At 46.2% G+C, this 24,677-nt stretch overlaps 1 protein-coding gene across 5 annotated transcripts; it reads right to left on the bottom strand.

The window, feature by feature from the left end:
* Nucleotides 1–10,085: 10,085 nt before the first annotated feature.
* LOC143677441 (ubl carboxyl-terminal hydrolase 18-like) lies at nt 10,086–24,667 on the bottom strand. 5 transcript variants are annotated; one of them, XM_077153394.1, is made up of 8 exons: nt 24,398–24,667; nt 19,955–20,146; nt 18,990–19,121; nt 18,420–18,451; nt 17,927–17,977; nt 16,549–16,764; nt 13,428–13,594; nt 10,086–12,343 (listed from the first exon to the last, which is right to left on the bottom strand). In XM_077153394.1, coding segments are annotated over exons 1-8 (954 nt in total). In that variant the 5' UTR covers nt 24,560–24,667; the 3' UTR covers nt 10,086–12,341. The 5 variants fall into 5 exon arrangements, with proteins under 5 accessions (XP_077009509.1, XP_077009507.1, XP_077009508.1 ...); XM_077153392.1 differs by having other exon boundaries at nt 10,086–11,509; XM_077153393.1 differs by having other exon boundaries at nt 10,086–11,506.
* Between the last annotated feature and the right edge of the window lie 10 nt (nt 24,668–24,677).

The following is a 24,677-nucleotide window of genomic DNA, read 5'->3' as shown; positions in this document are numbered from 1 at the left end:
ATTCTTGGCCAATTAGAATTCAAACAGAACACCCCTGAAATGGGCAAGTGGAAAGAATATCACAAATTGTGAGAAAGGTACCGATTAAGCCGGAAGAACGCAGATAAACCAGGACGGCATGCATAACTGGACACCTGCCTCTTGCTGCTGTACTTAGCCTCCATAACCCTGTAGTTAGGGGCTTAAAAAATGAGAATCAGTGAGTTGTGAGTGGCAATTTTTATTGTGCATACACAGCAATTCAACTCCCAGAAATTACTAAAATTAGAGAAAAGTTCCTATTATCTAGCAAAGTCATATGCATAAATGTGTTCAAAGTTTTAGTGCTTTGCAATATTCTTGTCATGGAATATCATCATCAAAAAAAATTTTTTTTACATGGGCAGGCACCAGGAATCGAACCCGGGTCCTCTGGCATGGGAGGCAAGCATTCTTGCCTGCTGAGCCACCGTGGCCTGCCCTCATCGTCAAATTTTGAAGTCAAGTTTATGCTGTATGCATAAAAATGTCTTTGAATTGTTTCCCTCTTTTATTATAGTCTGGAAGAAACTACCTGCAATATTCATAAATATAGTTCCATTTTATATACCTTTCTTTGCTTACGCACTTTTCTATAAAGTATTTTCACATTTAGACAAATTAAATGTGTATATTATATATTGGTTCAAATTTTTAAATTACAAGGTGACTGTCTTCTGTCCAAGAGATAATCAGTACTATCAACTTCATGCATTTTGCCAGAAACTTAAAAATCCATTGCCTACATGGAATATGGGGTAGTTTGTATGTTTTTAGCTCATATGTATATTTTTTCCAGAAAAATTTTTTTTTTTTTTTTAGCTCGGATGCAGCTTCATTCAGTGTTTTAACATGATTACTTTCCAATTAGGTATTATTGTGCTGTCCATTTTTGAGTTTTTGTATCTAGTCCTGTTGCACAGTCTGTATCCCTTCAGCTCCAATTACCCATTATCTTACCCTGGTTCTAACTCCTGCTGGACTCTGTTACCAATGACATATTCCAAGTTTATTCTTGAATGTCGGTTCACATCAGTGGGACCATACAGTATTTGTCCTTTAGTTTTTGGCTGGACTCACTCAGCATAATGTTCTCTAGGTCCATCCATGTTATTACATGCTTCATAAGTTTATCCTGTCTTAAAGCTGCATAATATTCCATCGTATGTATATACCACAGTTTGTTTAGCCACTCATCTGTTGATGGACATTTTGGCTGTTTCCATCTCTTTGCAATTGTAAATAACGCTGCTATAAACATTGGTGTGCAAATGTCCATTTGGGTTTTTGCCCTTAAGTCCTTTGAGTAGATTCCCAGCAATGGTATTGCTGGGTCGTATGGCAATTCTATATTCAGCTTTTTGAGGAACCGCCAAACTACCTTCCACAGTGGTTGCACCATTTGATATTCCCACCAACAGTGGATAAGTGTGCCTCTTTCACCGCATCCTCTCCAGCACTTGTCATTTTCTGTTTTGTTGATAATGGCCATTCTGGTGGGTGTGAGATGATATCTCATTGTGGTTTTGATTTGCATTTCTCTAATGGCCAGGGACATTGAGCATCTCTTCATGTGCCTCTTGGCCATCCGTATTTCCTCTTCTGGTAGGTGTCTGTTCAAGTCTTTTTCCCATTTTGTAATTGGGTTGGCTGTCTTTTTGTTGTTGAGTTGAAAAATCTCTTTATAAATTCTGTATACTAGACCTTTATCTGATATGTCGTTTCCAAATATTGTCTCCCATTGTGTAGGCTGTCTTTCTACTTTCTTGATGAAGTTCTTTGATGCACAAAAGTGTTTAATTTTGAGGAGCTCCCATTTATTTATTTCTTTCTTCAGTGCTCTTGCTTTAGGTTTAAGGTCCATAAAACTGCCTCCAGTTGTAAGATTCATAAGATATCTCCCTACATTTTCCTCTAACTGTTTTATGGTCTTAGACCTAATGTTTAGATCTTTGATCCATTTTGAGTTAACTTTTGTATAAGGTGTGAGATACGGGTCTTCTTTCATTCTTTTACATATGGATATCCAGTTCTCTAGGCACCATTTATTGAAGAGACTGTTGATAATTACTTTTTATGTTTACATATTTAGGAAATATAAAATATATATATATATAAAATATTTTAAAATATATAAAAATATAAAAAATAGTTCAACTCATCCACTTTCAAAATTTGTCTTAATCATTCCCTATTTGAACTGATAACTTCCCTCACTTGTTTATCCTTCTGCATGATCATAGGATTTTTCCTTTGTTTTCAGGATTGATAATGTTAAAATTCTCTCTGAATACTTTGAATTAAATGTTGAAAAACATAGGTCATTAGCACAACCTTAGTACTATTGATCACAAAAAAAGCAGAGAACCATGCTACAAATCTTTGGGACATTTGAAAAGGATATACCTAGGACCAAAGACATATTAATTATTCTTTTTGCATCCCATTGGTTTCTCAAAAACTCATTAGTGATTGGTTATCTTCACACCCAACTTGCAACTTTCTTTCTGCTTTATTTCCTTTCTTTTCTCACTTTGCTCTTCTTCTCTCCTCTTTTTCCTTGCATTTCTCCCTCCCTCTCCTTTCCTTTAATTAAAAACTTTTCTCTCTTTCTCCTCCTCCTTCTTCTTTGATCTTCCTTAATTTTCAAGTTCCTGACTTCTTAAGTTAGGATTATATATGCTTTCTTAAATATTACCAAAATTACTTGGATGGGACTTATTCCTTTTTGATTTTATTTTTTTCAGTTTTCTTGTACTCCAATAAATATTGCTCTGATTTGTGTTAACATCTCATGTATATCTAAAATTTATATTAATACCTCATGTATATCTGTCAACCTGGAATTATAGCTCAGAATAATACATTGGTGGTAAAGGTTATGGGATTTCGTACATCAAAAAATGTTTTTTTGTCCTTATACTTGATTTTTGATTAGTGTTTTAGTTTCCTAGACTGCCCAAAGCAAATACCATGACATGGATTAGGTTGAACAATGAGAATTTGTTCACTCATGGTTTTGAGGCCTGGAAAATGTCAGAATCGAGACATTGTCAAGGTGGCGCTTTCTTCCTCAAGACTGGTTGTGAAGGACCCTTCACTTCTCTGCCACATGGTGAAACATGGTAGCATCTGCTGGTTTCTCCCTACTCTTCTAGGTTTTGTTGGATTCAGCTTTTTGCCTCCATGGCTTTCTCTCTCTTTGTTTGAACTTCAATTAATTTACATAGGACCTCAGTAAAAGAATTAAGAACCATTCTGAATGATGTGATTCACACCTTAACTGAAGTAGCCTCCTCTAATGCCCTACTTAAACCAATGTGTTTACACCCAAAATAGTGGATTATATTTAAGAATATGTTTTTCTGGGGTTATAAAGCCTCAAGCTACAAGGGCTGGGTATAGAGTTTTAGATACAGATCATTTTCCTTTAAAAGTTTCATGTGATTGCCCCAGGATAATCTTGTGGCTGTGATTCAAATTTAGATGCCTGTCCAATTTCTACTAATTTGCAGTTGCCATTTTTTTTCTCTCTAGAAGCTCCTGTGATCTTTTATATACACTAAGAGTTCTCTGTTTTCAAGATTCTTTTCTCCTCTAATATTCAATTATTTCATGTGGCAGCAAATATCTTCTTATGTGTTTATGGAGGATTCTATATAGACATACAACAGACTGAGTGGCTACAAAAAGGAATGAATTTGAGATGCAACTAGGTGAATGGATCTTAAGGACACAATGTAGAAAAAATGTCAGAAATAAAAGAAAAATATCATCATGCCTCACTCATATTGATTAACTATAATGTACAAACTCAGAGAATTGAAGTCAAGAGCATGGTTATTAGTTGGGTCCTATTATAAAGGTTCCTAGATTGTAAGCTCTTACAGCAGTAACATATATTTAGGAATTGTAAATTATATTTCTGAGTTCTGAGATAATGAGCTATTTGTATATAGTCTGGTCATTTCTTGAACTTTGGGTATTTATGTGAAACAGGAACTCGGAGTTAGAGTACTGAAGTTATGAAAGTCAGCATTACCCCATTCAGCAGCAGTTTAAAAAGTGATCAGACTTTGTCTAGAGATATGAATAAAGCTGATATGTTTAGGACTTAGATAAATCAGAAACTGGGGAAAGGATGATATGGACCATACTTTCAAACTTCAACCTCTGTGCTAGAACACAACGGAGAGATGTTTATTTGGTATAAAATTTATATTTGGGGTAGCACATTATCTAATTTAACTTATTGGTCAGTTTGCTTGAATACCATCATTACATGGAATCTTGAATAGGGAATGAGATCTTGTTGGTTTGTACAAGCTAGTGGGACTGGGGAGAAAGGAGGAAATATTCAACTTCTCCATCTGGAGAATTCTTGGTATTCTCACAAATGGTGGGAACAACCAATTCAATAGGCTGAGACTTCAATTTTGGCAATTACCCCTATGAACTTATTCCTGAAAAGGAGAAGCTAAGCCTAGTGATAATTATGCTTAAGAATCACCCCCAGAGAATGTCTTTTGTTGCTCAGATGTGGCCTCTTTCTCTATGCCAACTTGGCAGGTGAACTCACTGCCCTCCCCTATGTGGAGCATGACTCCCAGGGGCATAAATCTCCTTGGCAACATGGGACTTGACTCCCAAGGATGAGCCTGGACCATACATCCTGGGAATGAGAAAGCCTTCTTGACAAAATGGGGAGGAAAGAGAAGTGAGGCCAAATACATACTCAGTGGCTGAGAGATTTCAGAGTAGAGAGGTTATCCTTGAGGTTATTCTTATACATTATATAGACATCCCTTTTTAGTTTGTGGTGTATTGGCATGGCTAGTGGGAAGTACCTGAAGATGTTGAACTGTGTTCCAGTGGCCTCGATTCTTGAAGAAGACTGTGTAACTATATAGCTTTTGCAATGTGACTGTGTGATTGTGAAAAAATTGTGTCTGATGCTCCTTTTACAAGGAAAGTGAGTTAAAAAATAATAAAGATAATAAGTAAATAATAGGGTAAAATTGAGTAGATTTAAATACTGTGGGTCAATGAGAGGAAAGTAAGAGGAATAGGATATATGTGTTCTTTTTTCTTCTTTTTATTTCTTTTTCAGGACTGATACAGATGTTCTAAAAATGATCCTGGTGAAGAATATTGTGAGCCATTGAGCATCTAATGTAGTTGATATTTCTCAATAAAAATATTTTTTATAAAACAGCATTGGGGGGACTTCGAGGTCAAGATGGCGGCTTAACACTGTGCGCATTTTAGTTCGTCCTCCAGAACAACTACTAAATAATCAGAAACAGTACCGAACAGCTCTTGGGGCCACGTCAGTGACCAGACACACAGTGTACTCCAGTCTGGACCAGCTGGACCGGCTGCGAGCCTCCCCAGAACTGTGAGTTCCCCAAGATGCAGCAGCCAGCGCCCCTCCCCCACAGGCTGCTTCCTAGAGGGGAAAGGAAAGAGACTTTACCAGCAGCAGGGGCTGAGCCCAATCAAACGCCAATTGTGACATTAATTAACAAATTCTCCCCCAGCTCACATGAACCTGGTCAAAGTGGAGGTCGCTCATTTTTGCCACGGTGCCAAGGGGGCAGGGATGATGGAAAAAGGAAAAAAAAGAAGGAAACAGAGGTTTTTGTGGCTGTGTTTCTACAAAGGCTTGACTGCCTTTGGATATAGTGGGAGGGCTCCTCAAGCTGCAACTGCCCCAGTCATAGGCAGAAACAAACTCATTTGAGGGCTTCTCTGGAGACTGTGCCTTACCCAGGAGAGGGGTGAAGCCCAACTCAGGTGGAATCCCTCTCTCAAGGAATTCAGACATCAGGGCTTGGTAATTTGAAGCCATTAGAACCAGCCTACAACCTCTGCTCAGTCTCCACAATGCCTCCAGCCAAAGTTAAAGGTACCGCATCATCTTATGCTGGTGGGACCTGCAGACAAGCACTACATGGTGGGCAGGATAAGAAAAACAGAGTCCAGAGACTTCAAAGGAAAGTCTTTCAACTTGCTGGGTCTCACCCTTGGGGAAAACTAATGCAGGTGACTCTTTCCTCCTTATAGGAGACCAGTTTGTCTGGGAAAATATAGACTGTCCAGCTGCAGTCTATAATACCTAAGTGTGGGGGGAAAAAGGCACCATACAAGTAGGGCAAGAAACAAGAAAACAAGAACTGAAAAATTCTCCTCTGTTAAACAAAACCTAAGCTAGAGGTCCAGATAAAGCTGAACTGAATGTCAAAGAACAAATAGACAACAAATTCATCCAGCAAGAAAAACCTAGGTAAAAGAAGTGCAAGCAAACTCCAGAATGGACTACTTAAGGTAATGTAATGCCTAGACACCAGCAAAAAATAACAAATTACACTAGGAAAATTGAAGATATGGCCCAGTCAAAGGAACAAACCAACAATTCAAATGAGATACAGGAGCTGAAACATTTAATTCAGAATATACGAACAGACATGTAAAACCTCATCAAAAACCAAATCAATGAACTGAAGGAGGATGTAAAGAAGGCAAGGAATGAACAAGAAGAAGAAATTGAAAGTCTGAAAAAACAAATCACAGAACTTATGGGAATGAAAGGCACAGTAGAAGAGATGAAAAAAAAAAACAATGGAAACCTACAATGGTAGATTTCAAGAGACAGAACATAGGATTTCTGAACTGGATGAAGGAACATCTGAAATCCAGCAAGAAAAATAAAATATAGGGAAAAATGGAAAAATATGAGCAGGGACTCAGGGAACTGAAAGACAATATGAAGCGCACAAATATACATGTTGTGGGTGTCTCAGAAGGAAAAGAGAGGGGGGAAAGGAGGAGAAAAACTAATGGAAGAAATTATCACTGAAAATTTCCCAACTTAAAATTACAGATCCAAGAAGTGCAGCATGCCCCAAAGAGAATAAATCTAAATAGACATTCTCCAAGACACTTACTAATCACAATGTCAGAGGTCAAAGAGAAAGAGAGAATCTTGAAAGCAGCAAGAGAAAAGCAATCCATCACTTACAAGGAGAGCCTGATAAGACTATCTGTAGATTTCTCACCAGAAACCATGGAGGCAAGAAGACAGTGGGATGATATATTTAAACTACTAAAAGAGAAAAACTGCCAACCAAGAATTCTATATCAAGCAAAATTGTCCTTCAAAAATGAGGGAGAAATTAAAACATTTTCAGACAAAATATCACTGAGAGAATTTGTGACCAAGAGACCAGCTCTGCAAGAAATACTAAAGGGAGCACTACAGACAGATACAAAAAGACAGAAGAGAGCGGTGTGGAGAAGAGTGTAGAAAGGAAGACTATGACTAAAGGTAAAAAGAAGGAAAATTAGATATGACAGATAAAATCCAAAAGGCAAAATGGTAGAAGAAAGTACTACCTGTGCAGTAATAACACTAGATGTTAATGGATTAAACTCCCCAATCAAAAGACATAGACTGGCAGAATGGATTAAAAACAGGATCCATCTGTATGCTGTCTCTACTCAAAGGACAGGAGAGCAAGGACACAAATGGACATTTACACACCAATGTTTATAGCAACATTATTTACAATTACCAAGAGATGGAAACAGCCAAAATGTCCATCAATGAACGGGTGGCTAAACAAACTGTGACATATACATATGATGGAATATTATGCAGCTGTAAGACAGAATAAAGTTATGAAGTATGTAACAACATGGATGGACCTTAAGGACATTATGCTGAGTGAGATTAGCCAAAAACAAAAAGACAAATACTGTATGGTCTCACTGATATGAACTGACATTAGTGAATAAACTTGGAATATTTCGTTGGCAACAGAGACCATCAGGACATAGAAATAGGGTAAGATATTGGGTAACTAGAGCTGAAGGGATACAGATTGTGCAACAGGACTGAATATAAAAACTCAGAAATGGACAGCACAATACTACCTAACTGTAGTACAATTATGTTAAAACGCTGAATGAAGCTGACGGTGAGAATGATAGAGGGAGGAGGGGTGGGGGCATAAATGAAATCAGAAAGAAAGATAGATGTTAAAGATTGAGATGGTATAATCTAGGAATGCCTAGAGTGTATATGATAATGACTAAATGTACAAATTTTAAAATTTTTTTGCATAAGAACAAAGGAATGTCATTACTGCAGGGTGCTGAAAATAGATGGTAATTAATATTTAAAAATTTCAACTTATGTGTGAAACTAAATTTAAAAATGTCTATTTGGTACAAAATTTATATTTTGACTAGTGCATCTCCTAACATAACTTATGTAGATAGTTGGTTGAACAACCTAAGTACATGGAACCTGGGTAGGACATTAGATTTTATTGGTATCCCCAGAGTGAAGCCCCGATGATTCCCAGAGTGATTTGATCAGTGAGTGGAAAAGTATTTGCAAAGTCCCCTTCAGGGAATGATGAGAACGGGGGAAAATTCAACCTCCCCAAGTTGAATTCTTGATATTCTCACAAGCAGTGGGGACAACCAAAGCTATAGGCTGAGCCCCCAGTCTTGGGGTTTGTTCACATGAAACTTAACCCCACAAAGGACAGGTCAAGCTACTGAAAATTAGGCCTAAGAGTCACTCCCAAGAGAACCTCTTTTGGTGCTCAGATGTGGCCTCTCTCTCCAGCCAATACAACAAGCAAACTCACCACCCTCCCCCTGTCTATGTGGGACATGACTCCCAGGGGTGTGGACCTTCCTGGCAACATGGGACAGAAATTCTAGAATGAGCTGGAACTCAGCATCAAGGGATTGAGAAAACCTTCTAGACCAAAAGGGGGAAGAGTGAAATGAGACAAAATAGTGTCAATGGCTGAGAGATTCCAGAGTTTAGAGGTTATCCTGGAGGTTATTCTTACACATTAAATATATATCACCTTGTTAGTCAAGATGTAATAGAGAGGCTCGAGGGAACTGCCTGAAAATGTAGAGCTGTGTTTCAGTAGCCATGTTTCTTGAAGATGATTGTATAATGATATAGCTTTCACAATGTGACTGTGTGATTGTGAAAACCTGTGTCTGATGCTCCTTTTATCTACCTTATCAACAGACAAGTAAAACATATGGAATAAAAATAAATAATAGGGGGAACAAATGTAAAATAAATTTAGATTGAAATGCTAGTGATCAATGAAAGGGAGGGGTAAGGGGTATGGTATGTATGAATTTCTGTTGTCTTTTTATTTCTTTTTCTGAATTGATGCAAATGTTCTAAGAAATTATCATGATGATGAATATGCAAATATGTGATACTGTGAATTAATGATTATATATGTAGATCAGAATGACCATAAGTTAAGAATGTTTGTGTTTGTTTGTTGTTATAGTTTTGAAAAAAATTAAAATTTAATTAAAAAAAAAAGAATTCATGGTTTGTCATCATACACCTAAAATTTATCTTTGGACAAATGGTTAGCAGTCTTTATGACCCAGTGCTTCCTATCATTAACTAAGAATTTACTTTGGTCCCAGAATTTTACAAGCCTTTATGGTTTGGGAAGGTTTCAATGGTTTGGGGAGGTTTCAGGGCTTCAGGGGAAGTTTTTGTCCCAGAAAGTTTGCAGCTTAAGTTTGCAACTCTGTATTAACTCTTTGGAAGCTGGATAGAAGACCAGGGGCCACAGCCTTGGTGCCCTATTCTATCCTGTGTCAGCAAGACCTTTTGATAAGGTGGCTCTAGGGAGGGTGTGGCTCACCTCATTCAGGGTGGGTCTCCACCATATTTCTGGAGTCTTTTTAAGCAGAATAAAATACAGATACATGTAGAGAAAGCCATGGGAAGCAATAAACTGGAGATCAAGGGAGCTGGAGGAGAAGGCAGATGCCAGGAGTGGCCCCATGTGCCTTGCCACGTGACAGAGAAGCTCAGGAACAAAAGTGGCCACAGCCAGCCCCAAAATGCCAGTTTGGGAAGAAAGTACAGCTTTGATGACACCTTCATCTGGATGTTCTCTTAACCGCAAAATGGTGAGCTTTTTAATTTCCCACTGTTTAAGCCAACCCATTCCATGTTATTTGCCTGAGCAGGCAAGGTAACTCAAACCTCAGGACACATCTGAAGTTTACTCTACTTTATTAAATTTTTCTCCATCTCTTTTTCATCTAGACAATCAACAAAGCACTAAACCAATGTCTGATTTGTAGCATTTGTGGATTTCCAGCGCCCACCATGGGGTCCTGGATGTAGCAGATGGGCAGAGGGGGCACTGCTCCCACCAAATGCAGGAAATCCGGCACCTCCAGACACGGGCAGCGGGGGGTGCAGATAAAGAATCGGGTGTGAAAAGCGCAGGTATGTTTGCCTTTGTTAATGGGCATTTGTGTAATTTTAAGATTATTCATTTGACTTGTAATAACAAAAGCATACCTCAGTAACTGGCCCTCAGAATTCCTGAATATAGCCATGGCTTTGCTTGTGGATACCGGGTCAATCAGCCCTCCCTGTGGGCTGGGGAGTGGGTATTTTCCATCATCCATCCCCTCTCTCCAGACGCCCACCTGTGTGGCTGCAGGTGGGTGATGCCAAGCCTGGCTGGGGTCTCTCGGTTGTCCCTACCCCAGGGGAGCAGCTCTTGGGTTCCTCTCGGGGCTGATGGGATACTGGGAGGGACGCCAGGTTATCGCCTCTGGCCAAAGTTGAGGTGGCAGCATGACCAGCAATGGTTCCATGAGGGTGGGGACTCAGGGACTGTGGGGCCCTGCAGGCCAGCTGTCTGCTCAAGGGCACTCCTGGCTCCTGCCCCAGGACATGTTCCGCAGGTCACAGGCCACTGTCTCAGTGCGGGTGGAGCTCCCTGAGTCTGTCTGTGCCCACGTCCTCCCTCCAGGCCTGCGGCTCTGCTCTGACCCTGCACCTTTGGGCTGCAGTGGGGTCCTCAGGGCTTCCTCAGCCCCCAGAGCCCACGGTTTCCTCTCGTTTTCCCAGCTACTGTTGTCCCACTCTTGTACTTGCTCCCTCTCATGCCCCCATGGCTACGGGGCATCTGCAGAGACCCAGCGGACAGTAGGACACCCGTCCCAGCTCCCTTGCTTCCCTCCTTCTCTGGCTCTGATGAGGAGACCCTCCCTGGAGTGTGGAGTAGGGAGCCAGCTAGGAGCCCCCATTGGTCTGGACAGCCGGACAATGTGCCCCAGCCTGAGCCCATGAGCAGTTCTGGAGGACAAACAAGTCGGAGTGGGGTGGGATCCTAGGGGTGGGCTGGGCCATAGCAGCCAGGGGTGCAGTGACAGTGATGGAGGGAGAAGTGGCTGTGGAGAGGGGGGAAGGGGCCCTGTGGGGAAGAGGCTATGGGTGCGTGGGGGAAAGGGTCGTGCGGGGCCAAGGGTCAGGAAACCCTAGGGTACTTCAGGGAACCTGGTGCCCACTTCTGGGGGTGGGGCTATGAGGTAAAGGCCTGGGTCCGGCTAGAAAGGGTCCATGCTTGGCCTCAGCCCCAGGGAGTGGGAGTAGCTGCTCATTCCATGGGTAAATGGGATGCTGCTGGAGGAAAACAGAGATTAAGGTCATTATTTTTATTAAAGGAATAACTGCCACAATTTTTAAAATACATATACCTGTGCTAGGCCCTGAGTTGACAGGTTTTTGTAAAGAAAGGTACCCCCTATTAATCTTTTTGTTGTTGTTGTTTTGTTTTGTTTCTTTCCCCCCTATTACTCTTGACTGAAGAAAGGAGTGTGGTACTTAATAGGGAGGACTTGGGGCCCAGAGAAGCTCAGTGACCTGTGTAAGGTCACCCAGCAGTGCCCAGTGGCCCCTGGGCAGAGAACCACATCCAGGCCCCCTTGACCAGCTCTGCAGGGCCACCCTGGGTTCTCAGCTGCCCCCTCTCAGAGAACCACGCTGGACATGCAGGAGCTGCTGGGAGGGGAGGTCACGCCCCTGCGTCCAGCCCAAGACTGAGGGATGGGGGAGCACAAAAGCTGCTCCCCTACTCCCAGCCTGCGCCTTCCCTGGTGCAGTTCATGCAGAGCACTTGGGCACGGGTCTCAGCCCTGCTAAACTCCCTGTGGCCCCACATGAGTGAACCCTAAAATCAGATTATGCAAATTCATAGAGAACTTCGGGGAGGATATCAAGGTGGGGAGGGGTGACCCCCCAGTACTGCAAAGCTGTGCGTAGGTGTGTGCTTGGAAACTATTATGGACTCCAGAAAAGCCTTGTTTTAATCCAAATCCAATCTTGTGGGGCTAGACCTATCGTTTAGGGTGGAAACCTCATGATTAGATGACTTCCATGGAGATGTGGCACACCAGTGGTGGCTGTGGCCTTAGATGGAGCTGTGATTCTGCCCATCCAGATTAGTTTACTGGAGTCCTATAAAGGGGAAACATTTTGGAGAAACCACAGAGCCAACAAGACACCCAGATGTTCGGAGATGCAGAAAGAATACATGCCCCCCCCCCCACTGGGAAGCTGTTTGAAACCAGAAGCCAAAGACCCAGCAGAGGCCAGCCAGGTGCCTTCTCACGTGACAGACATCGGCCCTTATTTGAGTCAAGGTATCTTTCTCTGGATGCCTTGCTTTGGATATTTTTATGGCCTTAGAACTGTAAGCTTATAATTTATTGACCAGTTTAAAACTTACTCCCCCTTTTAAAATCTCTTCCATTTTTGGTCCATTGCGTTCCGGCAGCATTTAGGTATGCTGTGCGTGGGTGTGGTGGCCCAGCCAGGTGATGTGCCGGTGTCCCTGAGCTGTACACCTGAACCTGGTAAATGCTTCCTTTTACTTTGTACATATATCCTCAGAGAAGAAATGTAAAACATCCAGAGAGGACCCTGCATGGGCCAGGGAGTACAGCTAATAATACTGTTACATAGTAATGATGATTCACCAGGTCTAGCAAAGTCCCAGCTAATGCAAAGTGCTCACCCCAGGAAGGCCCTGCCCGGGAAGCTGAAACTTCTACATGATTTTATCTTTAAATCTACAACTGCTCTCATATATATATATTTAATTAAAAAAAAAGTGAATCCCATCCCTCTGACTTGGAGCCTGGCTTAAATGCCCCTCGGTCGTGCCCTCCAGCTTCTGGTCTGGGGGAGGACCCTGGGCTGAGGATGCAGCCTGGAGACTCTTGGCCCCCTCCCTCCCTCCACCCAGGGTGCCGAGATGGTGAGAGCCAAGCAGACCCCACAGGCCAAGGCACTTCCCACTGCTGGGGTGGCCTCTGGGTGGGGGCAAGACCAGTGACCCCTGAAGGACTGTGGTCAGTTACTGCCCCCACCCCCAAGCCAGGCCCACACAGAGCAGGGACGGTCCTCCCCTTGGGGTGGGGTCCCCTGTGGTGGGGTGCACACATAGCAATTCTGGGGCCCGTTGGTGGGAAGATGGGCAGGAGCAAGTGACCTCCTGGGCCGACCCCATTGTTGGGAGCCTGGGTCACTGGACACTTACACGGCCATCCCAGGTAGTCCATAGCTGCTGAACTCAGTCCATAGCCTGAGTCTCCCTCAGGCTCAGTCGCCAGCTCTCGCTCCAGGGTCTTCTTCAGCCCTTCTGGATCCTGGTGGCCGGCATTCTCTCCAGCCTTGTCCAGGCTCTGACTGGCCTCAACCCATGGCCTGAGCCCGAGAGGGGAAAGGCAGCTTAGGTCTGGAGCTGCGCCCCCATCTCTCGCTCCAGGGCCACGCCAATCCAGGCCCTGATGTCTCTGGTTTCCAGCCACCCCTCCTCTAGCCTCTGATTTTCCTCCCAGGGGTCCCCAGCCCCATGCCCCCTTCTTCCATGATCTGCAGGCCATTGGCCCCTCTGCCCATCTCCTACCCATGCGGGAGCCCCCGACTGTCCTGCACTGCAGCCAAGGTGCCCAGCCCATTTTCTTTCATTAATCTCCAGGATTTAGTTTTTCCTCAAACTTCCAACTTTTCTTCTTCTCACAGGTTCAGGAGTCCAATGCAAATATGACAAATCTGTGTACAGGCACAACCTGTCCACCATGCCACCTCTCCACTCCTGGTGTCTGGACCCAGGGCCGGGGGCTCCTTGCCCAGCCTCTTCCCTGCTTGTTAGGTGCTAGGTACCGGCTTACTGACTCCTGTCATGAGCCATGCACCCCTGCAGGTGTGCCACTGTGCCAGCAAGCAAAGTGGGAAAGAGTCCCAGACCCCAACCATTAATCCCTACCTAACTTGAGTTCCACTCCTTCCTGCTGAGTTTGGTCATTTTCTCCCTGAAGTTCACCTCTCAATGGGCATGCTGGTTTGGAAGGATTTATGTACCCTAGAAAAGCCATCTTTTAATCCTAATCAATCTTGTAAGTGCAACAGTTTCTTCTAATTCTTATTCAGAGCTATAGGTTGGAAACTTGATTAGGTTCTCTCCATGGAGATGTGACTCAGTCAATTGTGGGTATTAACCCTGATTAGATGGAGACATGTCTCCACCCGTTCTATGTGGGGCTTGATTAGTTTACTGGAACCCTATAAAAGAGGAGACATTTTGGAGAGAGTTCCTTTTGAGAACAAGGAGAGAGCTGCAGAACCACGACTGAATGACGAGAGAACCACAGAACCCACCAGCCGGCTACCTTTGGAGATGAAGAAGGAGAATGCCGCTGGGGAGCTTCATGAAGCAAGAGCTGGGAGAGAAAACTAAGAGACTGTCGCCATGTTCACCATGTGCCTTCCCAGTTGGGAGAGAAATGCTGAACTCATTGGCCTTTCTTGAGTGAAGGTTACCTCTTGATCGTGCCTTGGTTTGGACATTGTTCTTATTTTGCTTTATGGAGATTCTCATGGCCTTAGAACTGTCAATTTGCAACTTACTAAATTCCCCTTTTTAAAAGCCATTCCATTTCTGGTATTTTGCATTGTGGCAGCTGGCAAACTAGAACAGTGGGTGTTATGTCAAGGCTTGTCAGTGCTGAGCTTGGTGAGACTCTGTGTGCCTGAAAGCCTGGTAGCTATGATGAGTGTAGTGGGAATTGAATTAGAAGCCAGCAATTATTTTCTGAACAACCTGAACACACTGCATTGCTTCAGCTTTCCTCTCTTGCTGTCAACCACACTGTTCCTTCGTAAAAACTCAGTTTTTTCCCTCTGGATGCTTTCAGGAGCTTCCTCTTTGCTTTTGGAATTCTGCAGGCTCGATAAGAAGTGCCTAGCTACAGATTTAATGTTAGTTGTCTGGCTTCATGCCCGTCACCAGTTCTGGAAAAGTCTCGCCTATTATTTCTTCGAGTTTCACCTTTCTCCCACTTGCACTCTTCCTCCTTTTTGGAACTCATACTTGATATTTTAAATTTCATTTTGAAGGTCGTTCAGACCTTTTGATTCTATCATCTGTGCCTCGTAAATTCTCTTTCCCCAGGACCATCTTGAGTTCACAACATTTCTTATCCACTGTCTCATCTGCTATGTAACTCATCCAATGCGTAGAAACTACCAATGAATGTATTTTTCTTTCTTCTTATTTCAACAGTTTCTTTTGTCAAATTACCTTTTCACATGACCTGTTCTTGTGCCTTGTTTAATATTCCCATTTTCATCTATTTTAATATGTATGCACATTTATATTTATTGCAGTTGACCGATGGCAGCTGCTCTGCAGACTGGCTCAGGGGACCGGGGAGTCATGTCCTCCAGGGCTCTGTAAGCTCCTCTTCTGCTGACGGGCGGGTGGGGGCCCTGCATGGCTCCGTCCACGGGCCTGGCCCTTTGAAAGGTTAAGTACATGCTTCTGCAAATGAACCTGTGTGAATTTTGTGATATGGGGGCTCTTAGTCCTGCTCTTTTATGGAAGGCTAAAGGCATATAAGGGCAGGCTTGTGACTACCCTGCTCAGGAAAACCACTTTCTTCTCCTCTAAGTGAGTACTGGTTCACAAGGAGTACCATCCTCTCGGGCCAAACCCAGTCATTTCCTGTCCACCCCTTGGCTGGGACTACAGGACTGGTGGGAGGTGGGCTGTAAAGAGCTGGCGGCACCCAGAGCTTTCACCTTTCTGAATGCCACATCCTCTGGTCCTAAATCTGTCCCCACCACCTCTCCTCGCCCAGCTTGAGGCAGAGCCAAGATCAGGGTCCCGTGGTGCCCCACGGCTTTCAGACCTTGGGGAGAGCATTTGCCCTCCTATGAGCTCGGCAGTATGCCTACAGCCACCTTCTCTGGGCCCTCCTGCTTTTCTCCATAGCGAGGAGCTAATGCATGCTTCCTTTTGGCCCCACCTCTGTGCTTCTTCCATCCCAGACCTTCTTCCCTCATCCTGGGCAAACCTTGTTTACACTTGTGGGTTAACCTCTGCTTGTGTTTCCAGATTTAAGAGGCTCCGCACAGGCACTGTCACAGCTTCTCCCATCACTTCAAGATCCTGGGGCATATAGCCTTAAATTTACTGTGCTGAATTGTGAAGTTATATCGAGTGATGTTAGATCACAGCTCATTACATGAGTTGGTGCCTGCTGTATTAAGCACTGGGTGGCAGGCCTGTGGTTAACCCCCCATGAGGTAGAAGACAGCATGCCTTTGAGGGCAGGTGCTGACCTGGCATCCTCAGGACAGGACCACACCCCACTCACCTTCTCTTGGTCTGGGCACCACTGCCTCCAGCCCCTGTCCACTCTTCACTGTGCTCCAGAAGTGGGCTGGCCAGGGTGCTGTCCTCGGGGAGAGCAGCAGCTGTGTGTCTCTTTGGGGCCCTGCCCTGGCCCTCTGCAGGCGGCCCCCTCCTTTGTGGGACAGCCGTGTCCCAGGCCCTCTGCTCTGGAACCTCGTCTTTGGGCTCCTCTTCCTGCCTGTAGTGCGGGGGCAAGACAACTACACACAATGACTACCCAGCGCCACCACCCCACCCGGCCTGCCTGGCCCACCCAGCCCAGGCCCGGTTACGTCAGTCACTCCGGGAGTCTCAGGGCACAGGTGTAGCTGGAGTGGGCGCCAGGTGCATGTGCCTGGCAGTGGGGAACCTCCAGCAACTCCTCCAAACCCTTCCCCACGGGCGCTTGCCTGTTCTCCAGGCTGCCCACTCTTTCTACCGGCTGTTCCTTCTAGGCTTTGACATAATCTCTGCTGGTGGATAGCCCAGGGCTCGGTCCTCTAACTTAGTTGCTCCTCTCCCCAGAAGCCCCTGGGTTCCCTCAATCTTAGAGCTCAAAAGACCCTCAGAAGAAAGGCAGCTCCCAAGCCCATTGCTGCCAACGTGAGGCACCCGGGCCGGCTCTCCTGCCACCTGCAACACCATGTCTGGTGGTGTCTCCCGGTCTGCACATGCAGGGCTGGGTCCTGCCTCCCCATTCGCCCCCGTGATCCCGTCTCAACACAGCCGCTCAGTCTTTCCCTGACCAGGTTAGAAACCATGGGGCCATCATGATGTACCCGCACGCTGCCTGGATACTGGCACCAGCCTGGAGCCCGAAGCTGGCGGCATCCCCAGAGCGCCACTGCAAGCCCCTCAATCAAGCACCCACACTTCTTCTCCAATTCTTCCCAGCAGCCCCAGTCAGCGTCCAGCTCTCACTCTCACCCTCTCATCCCTCTACCGTCACCAAGTGACTAGTACACTCACGTGTTGGGAAGAGGACAGGTAGTCTGCCCGTGCCCCTGGCCCCTTCCCTGTGTGTGCCTGGGATGGGACAAGGTGGGGGAACACGCAGGTACCTGAACACCTAGGTCTCAAGGCAAGGCCTTGGCCCCCTCCCCCAGTCCCACAGCCCTCTGGGGCCAGAACAGACCCTAACATGCCCCACAGAGCCAGGAAACCCCAGCAGTGCCTCCTGGGCAAAGGCTCTGGACTGCTTTCTCAGCGTCCTGACCACTGTCCCCTACCACTGCGGCTCGTGGACGGGGTGCGGGCGAAGACAGCTGTGACTGTCCCGTGTGCCTCCCCCACCCACCCAGTGCTGGCTGCACCTCCTTGTGCCCTGAAAGCCGTCGCCCACCCAGGGCCCCGACTCCCACCTGTCTTCACTGTCCTCACAGCGATACATCAGCAGGTAAGGGACCTCGGGCCTGTAGGGAGGGGCATGCGTCACCTGAGCAACGTCCCAAGCGCACACCCCACCCGCGCAGGTCCGCGCTGTCCCTCAGAGAGCATGCAGGGGGGGTTCAATGGTGCCTCCCGTCAACCCACGTCAGCTCTGCTGCCCCTCCCTCATGGAGGCTCGCGGTGACACTGCTGGCTCAGCCCTTTGCACGAGGAGACCCAGTGGCCAGACAGTGTGGACAAGTCTGCACCCTGCTCCTGGTCTCCACCGCCTCTACCGCCAAATGCAGCTAGGAGCAGGTACTGTGGGTAAGGGTGATACCCAGGCCTGTCTCTGGGTTCTGTGCCATGACTGAATCTCAATTCCACCACAAAATGACAGTCTCAGGGTGGGCACCCACTGGCAGGTCAGGGCCACAGGGCCCCCATTCCTGCCCCCACCCCACCTGGATCATCCAGCAGCCATACCTGAGTGCGTTGGGCCCAGGTAAAGTGCCCACCTAGGGAAGAGGAGGGGGTCTGTGAGTGCATGGCCTCCCTGCCCTGCACTTCTCTTCCTCTCCTCTCTGCTCAGCCCTGACCCCTGACCCTGACCTTAAGGTGTTGGGTCTGACCCCCGACCCCTGTCTATGCAACTGCCCACAGCTGTCCGGCCCCTCAGATCCTCCAGGTCACTCAGCTTTGGGCCGGTCCCTTCCCTCAACTGGCTCCTCTGCTCTTCTTTTTCTCAGGAATTGATTTTTCAGGGTTGCTTAAGTTCTCTCTTATTATTACTTTTCTTAAAACAAGAGAAAGCAGCACTTTCCAAACTTAAGCAACAATTTTTCTGTTTTTTTTTTTTTGCCAAAGACATTAACTCTCAATGAAACAGGTCTTCACAACTTCCCATAACGATAGCAGCAGAAGCTACATGAAGCTTCGGCTTCCTTCGTCTCCCCAGTTGTGCTCAGCTGACCAGATGCTGCCTTATTTTGGAATTCCAGCTCCCCAACGCAACTCCAGGGGCGATGTGGGGGGGCCGTGGGGGGATGCACTCACCCACTGCACATGCCTGTCATTGAAACGGTACCAGTGCTGTTGGCCGCGGGGCCGGATGAGGGCCGTGTAGTGGCCCCCAGTGCAGTCCCCTGAGTGGTTGCACATGGCGTAGAGGTGGTAGCGCTTCTGTTCCTGGGGGAGTGGGCAGAGGGCTGGCATGTGCTCCTGCCGTGCATCAAGATAATGCCCCGGGACCGGGGCTCTGGGCTGTGAGCGGGTGGGCGCTGCCCAGCCAGCCCCCTCCTGGGTGTCACGAGGACGGCCATCCCTGTGGGCTTCTGCCTCCCAGCCAGGGCACCGCCCAGGTCTCACACAGCTCCACTCCTCCAGCACCCACCCCTCCGAAGGCTGGTTGAGCCCCTGCCCAGAGCCAGGTTAGGCTGATAACCCACCCCCACCCTCTCCTCCAAGAATGAAGCAGCTCCCAGCTGAGATCCAGCCTCACTGGGCAAAGCGAAGCCCAGCTGCCTGGCACTGGGTCTGGGACTGAGGGTCCTTGGGGTGGAGGAGAGGAGACAGAAAGCAGCCAAGTTCGTCTTCCAGGCCCACCCAGGGGCCACTCCCAAATGGACTCCACCAGGCACAGTGGTCACCTCATCTTAACTCCACATTTGTACTGGGGTCTCCTAGAGCAAGTGCTCGCCCTATCCAGGGCTCTGCACCCACCCCACATGCCTTTCCAGGCCTGTCCCGTGGGGTCTGTACCTACCCTTCACATGTGCCACCCTGCGACCCCCCATCTGACCCATGGGGTCTGCACCCGCCCATGGGCTCCTCCCCCTTCACCCCCTGCCCCTGCCATCTGTCCAGCAGTCGGCACTAGCTCGGCCCAAGCCTAGTAGGTGTTTACTGAAGGAAAGGGTGGGTGGGCAGGCAAGCTGGTCAGGGAACACGGTGTCCTTGCCAGCCAAACGAGTGTGCCACATCTTGGGAACCTCCCACCCACCGCAATGTCAAGCACTCACCAGGGCTGGGCTGGGCCTGGCTCTACAAGAATCTGTGGAATGAGATGCATCAGCCTTCTTGGGACCAATTTGCAGTGTCAGCACTTCGGATACACTGATGGGCCCCTGAATCTTGTGAAACTTTCCATTTTCAAATGTCAGCTCCCTGACTTGCAGAATCAGGATCTTGGGGAGCCGCAGGAAGCGTTTCTCCTAGAGTGGGAAATGCAGGGATGAGCCAGGCACACCCCACCTGCCAGAGTTCAGGGAAAGTCCTGCACTCTAGAAAATGCTCTCGAACCACCTGCCCCAGCCGCCTGGCATCCTCTGAGCCAACTCTGGTCTGCAGCAGTTCTGATAAAATCACAGGAGACTATACAAAACATGACAGGGTCTCCCTTGGCCCTGGGGTGCTTGGAGAGGGCAGTCCTGAAGCCCCAAGTCCCATCCAGGCGGGTGCCTTGTTGGTCTGCCCAGGAAAGCAGGCATGGGCAGCCTGGGCTCAGCCTGGGTTATTAGTGGGAGGTCAGGTGATGGAAAGACAAAGACAGGAGGGGTGGGGATGAGACTCCATCACACTGCACACCCTTCAGGCCTGCTGGAAATGAGTGGAGAGGCAGCTGGGAGTCGGCCGAAGACCACAGACCCAGGGAGTAAGGCTGTGGTTGGATTTCTGCTCTGTGAGTGGCTGCCCACTTGCCCAACCCTCCAACTGAGGCCCGAGACTCTATATTGTCTCTGGCAATATAGAGACATATTCAGCTGAAGGATCGAGAGCTAACATGCTTCGTGAAGATCAGACGGAGGGTAGACAGGACGCCCTTCAAGCAGAAGTGAAATACTCACAAACAGGACAAAGCAGGAAGAATGACCAAAATGAGACAGGAACAGGTAAATAAAAATAAATATTGGCTAAATAAAGAAAATAACACCTCTCATAACAGTGAAGATAAACACAGAATTGAAATACACAATAGCAGTGGCGTATAAATTGAGAGGGAGGTGAACACAAAGCCTCCAGCGGTTAGAGAAGAAGCAGGAACCTCAGACCGAGAAATCAAGACAGCATGGCACAAACTCATAGGCAAACGCTGAAGAAGGAAACAATGAAAGAGCAAAAACCCTTCTTCAACACACAAGCCAGGTCAGGAGAGAATAAAGAATGTAAAGTCCGCAAGACAAGTAGGAAGCACTTAATGAGGTGATAGATTTAATCCAAGGATAAGTAATTACATTTAATATAAATGAAGTAACTGAACTCATTAAATGACAAATTATCAGAGGGAGTGAATAAAAAGTCAACTATATGCTGTTTAAAGAGAACTATGCCAGAGAGTGGAATTCAGTTTAAAGTAATGGGATGGAAAAAGTTATACAATCAAACACAACCTAAAAAAGGCCAAGGTTAGCTATATGAGCATTAGACAAAGATGGTGTTAAGACAAAAGCATAACTACAAGTAGACATTTCAGAATATCAAAGCGGTCAATTCACCAGGCAGACAGAACAATTCTAAACATGTACACACCAAAGAATAGGGTCAAAAACACAAAAACAATATGGACAGAACCATAAGGAGGACTTCACAAACTCACCTGAACACAGCTCTCTCACCTGAACACAGCTCTCTCTGTAGCTAATGCAACAAATAGAAAGATTTAATTGCCCAAATTAGACAATTTGACTACACAATCAGATCCTCCTATGTTGAAAAACTAATGCTTTTCTAAATAATCCACAGGTCAAGACAACATATATAGGGAATGTTTTGGGATGAGTGGCTATGAAAATTCCATTGGTAAATGCTAATGGGTGCAGCTAAGGCTGCAGTTCGGGGGGAAATGATAGCCATAAAATGCTCTGTAGCAAAGGAGAAAAGCTAAAAATCTTTTAGTTTTTCTAGTATCTAGCTCAACAAGTTAAAAAAAAAAAAAGCAGTAACTGAAATCCAAATAAAATACAACAAAGGAAATTAGTGAAATAGAAAACAAGCCTATGAAAAATCAACAAGTAAAAGTGAGTTCTCTGAAAAGATTATTAAAATCCACAAACCCCCAATAAGGCTTATCAAGAAAGAAACAAGAAGTAACAAAATAAATAACTGAACTAATTGAAAGACATCATGACAGATCTTAGAACATTAATTATAATTTTTTTTTCTTTTGGGTGCATGGTCCAGGAATCGAACCCAGGTCTACCACTAACTACCCATGGACTCTTATATCTTAGAACATTAAACGAAAGTTTTTAAGAGGACATTATGTACAATTTTACTCTAGAATTTTGGAAAATCTAGTAGAAATAGACAAAATTCTGGAAAAATAGAATTGACCAAACTGTCGAGACAAAGAAATAGAAGATCTGAATAGCGATATATAAATAGATATTATATTAAAGAAAGTGAATCTGTTAACTCTTATTAAAGTTCACAAAGATAAAAAAAAAAAACCTTGAGACTCAGATAGCTTCCCTGGCAATTTCTACCAAGAGCAGAAATAACTCCAATCTTGTACAAATTATTTTTGAGAATAAAATAAAAAGGGAACATTCCCCAACTCATTTTTCTTTTTTTTTTTTTCTTTTACATGGGCAGGCACCGGGAATCGAACCCGGGTCCTCGGGCATGGCAGACAAGCATTCTTACCTGCTGAGTCACCATGGCCCGCCCCCCGACTCATTTTCTTAAGCTGATATATTGATTTGAAAAGGCCATCTTTTACTTAATTCACATCTACTTAGAGGTTTCCTCTTATGAAGATATTCTTTATTATCATTCCTCTTATGAAAATATTCTTGGGCAGGCCACGGTGGCTCAGCAGGCAAGAATGCTTGCCTGCCACGCCAGAGGACCTGGGTTCAATTCCCGGTGGGAAAAGAAAAAGAAAATATTCTTTATTATCATTCTTCATTTTTTCAAATAAGCATTTTAACCTAAGTTCTTAAAGAAATTCCAATGGGATTTTTAAATGGGATTTTTAAATGGAATTATATCCCTTTTACAATAATTTTGGGACACTGCATTTTTTATACCTCCCTCTATTCAGAAATAAGGAAACATTTTCCATGGCACTCATCTTAATTAATTGGGTCAAGTTTTCATTACAGAAGTCTCACCCACTCCCTGCTAAGTTGATTCCGAGGTGTTTGAGAATTGTTTAGGGTGATTGGAAAGGAGCATTTCTCCACTACTATTTCTAGTTGGTTAGAATAAAGGAAAACAGTCCTTTTTGTATAACAACATGTCAGGCAACAACAGTGAGTGCTTACGTTAATTCTGATGCATTTTCAGTGAATTTTTTTTTTTTTTTGCTGCCGTTTGTTAGATTTGTGCACATAGCTATAGTACGAGGTAACTGGGTTTCTTCCCCCCCAGTATTGTGCTCCTATCTGAACAGCAGGCAGCGGGCGGGGCTCAGCATGGACACCTGGGGAGTCCAGGAGTGGCTCAGTACTGCAGTGTGACCCCATTCGGTGTCCCCAGTGAGCCCACAAAGAGGACCTGCACATGCAGAAAACCCCACGCCTCCCCACGCAGGAGCTCTGGGAACTGACTTCGGTCAGGCTGGCGGGACCATGTGCGGTCAGAGAGAGGCAAAAGAGATGGGAGACAACTGTAAGACAGTGAGGAGGACACAGGATAGGGTGGGCAAGCAGTGGCCCCGGTCAGGCATGCGTGCACTTTCACTAAGGTCCCACTGCTTGCGTGGGTGACAAAAGGAAAGCGAGAGGTTACTTCAGTCTCATTTTACAGATGAGCAGACTGAGGCACAGAGAGTCTAAATCGTTTGCCCAAGGTCACACAGCAAGCACCAGAGTTAGTTGAAGAGACTTTGCCCTTCTTAGAATGATGAGTCCCAGGAACCCCTACACTGCGTGTTGTACCTGTTTGTTACGTGGCATTATCACAGATACGGCTAACGGAGGCACCCTCCAAGGTGTGGGCCTCTCTACAGGACCCTCACAAATGGCTCTACAGCTTCAGCCCACACATGCACCCACTGGGGGACCCCTGGAGCACCCCAACTGCACCATGCGACCCTGAAACACGTTTGACAGAGCTTTCCCTCCTTCCCTCTCTCACTCCACCCCCCTCCCTCTTGTCCTCCTCCCTCCTGTTTTCCCAGCTCCCTCCCTCCCTCTAGACTGAAGGAGCCCTGGGACACCCTGTGAGGAGCCAGGGAACCATGGGTTAAGCGTCTTCCTGACCCCAGCCTCCTGGAAGCTCTTCTGGGCCTGGGGAACAACTACTTCTGCATTTCCTAGAGAAATGCTCCCAACTCCTTCCACCGCCCCAGCCAAGCCCCTCCCTGCCTCCTTACCATGTGACTGAGGGGCATCCTGGCAGGAAGCTGTCCAGGGTGGACCCCAGCAGCCCCTCCCCACCACCCTTACTCCGTCCTCTTCCTCCCAAGGCCAGGACTGCCTCAGGGCAGCGGGGATGCTTGCCCAGCCTCTCGGCCCTACCTCCAAGGCCGGGGTCTTGCGATTGCAGTTCTCGCAGAAGAGTAGGTTGTCTTCGTCATCAAAATTCTGGATTTGAGGGAAACTAGGGCATCCATGTCCTGTAAGAGAACAAGGAGAGAGGTCTGGGTCTCTGGAGGAGGGGGGCTGGGCCCTTACCCTCATCCCCTTTGCTGTGGGACGAGTTGAGACGACAGCTAAGGGACTCCTGGGGGACGAGCCTTCCTTCCAGGCCTGGCTCCATCCACCCCACAGCCACCCATCCAGTCCGCCTCTGGGCCAT

This window comes from Tamandua tetradactyla, chromosome 3, assembly GCF_023851605.1.
Source record: "Tamandua tetradactyla isolate mTamTet1 chromosome 3, mTamTet1.pri, whole genome shotgun sequence".
Taxonomy (NCBI): domain Eukaryota; kingdom Metazoa; phylum Chordata; class Mammalia; order Pilosa; family Myrmecophagidae; genus Tamandua; species Tamandua tetradactyla.
The sequence above is the reverse complement of the archived record's forward strand: the minus strand, read 5'-3'. Positions and strand labels throughout refer to the sequence as shown.

Bases quoted from the DNA above. Each gene is read 5' to 3' on its own strand.
- LOC143677441 (XM_077153391.1), bottom strand. From the start codon at position 24,559: ATGAGGGTAAGGGCCCAGCCCCCCTCCTCCAGAGACCCAGACCTCTCT. The intron at 20,147-24,397 runs GTAGGGCCGAGA...TTCCCACTCTAG, and splicing joins GCAAGACCCCGGCCTTGGAG to GAGAAACGCTTCCTGCGGCT. The intron at 13,595-16,548 runs GTGAGTGGGGTG...TCTCGGGCTCAG, and splicing joins GGTGCCCAGACCAAGAGAAG to GCCATGGGTTGAGGCCAGTC.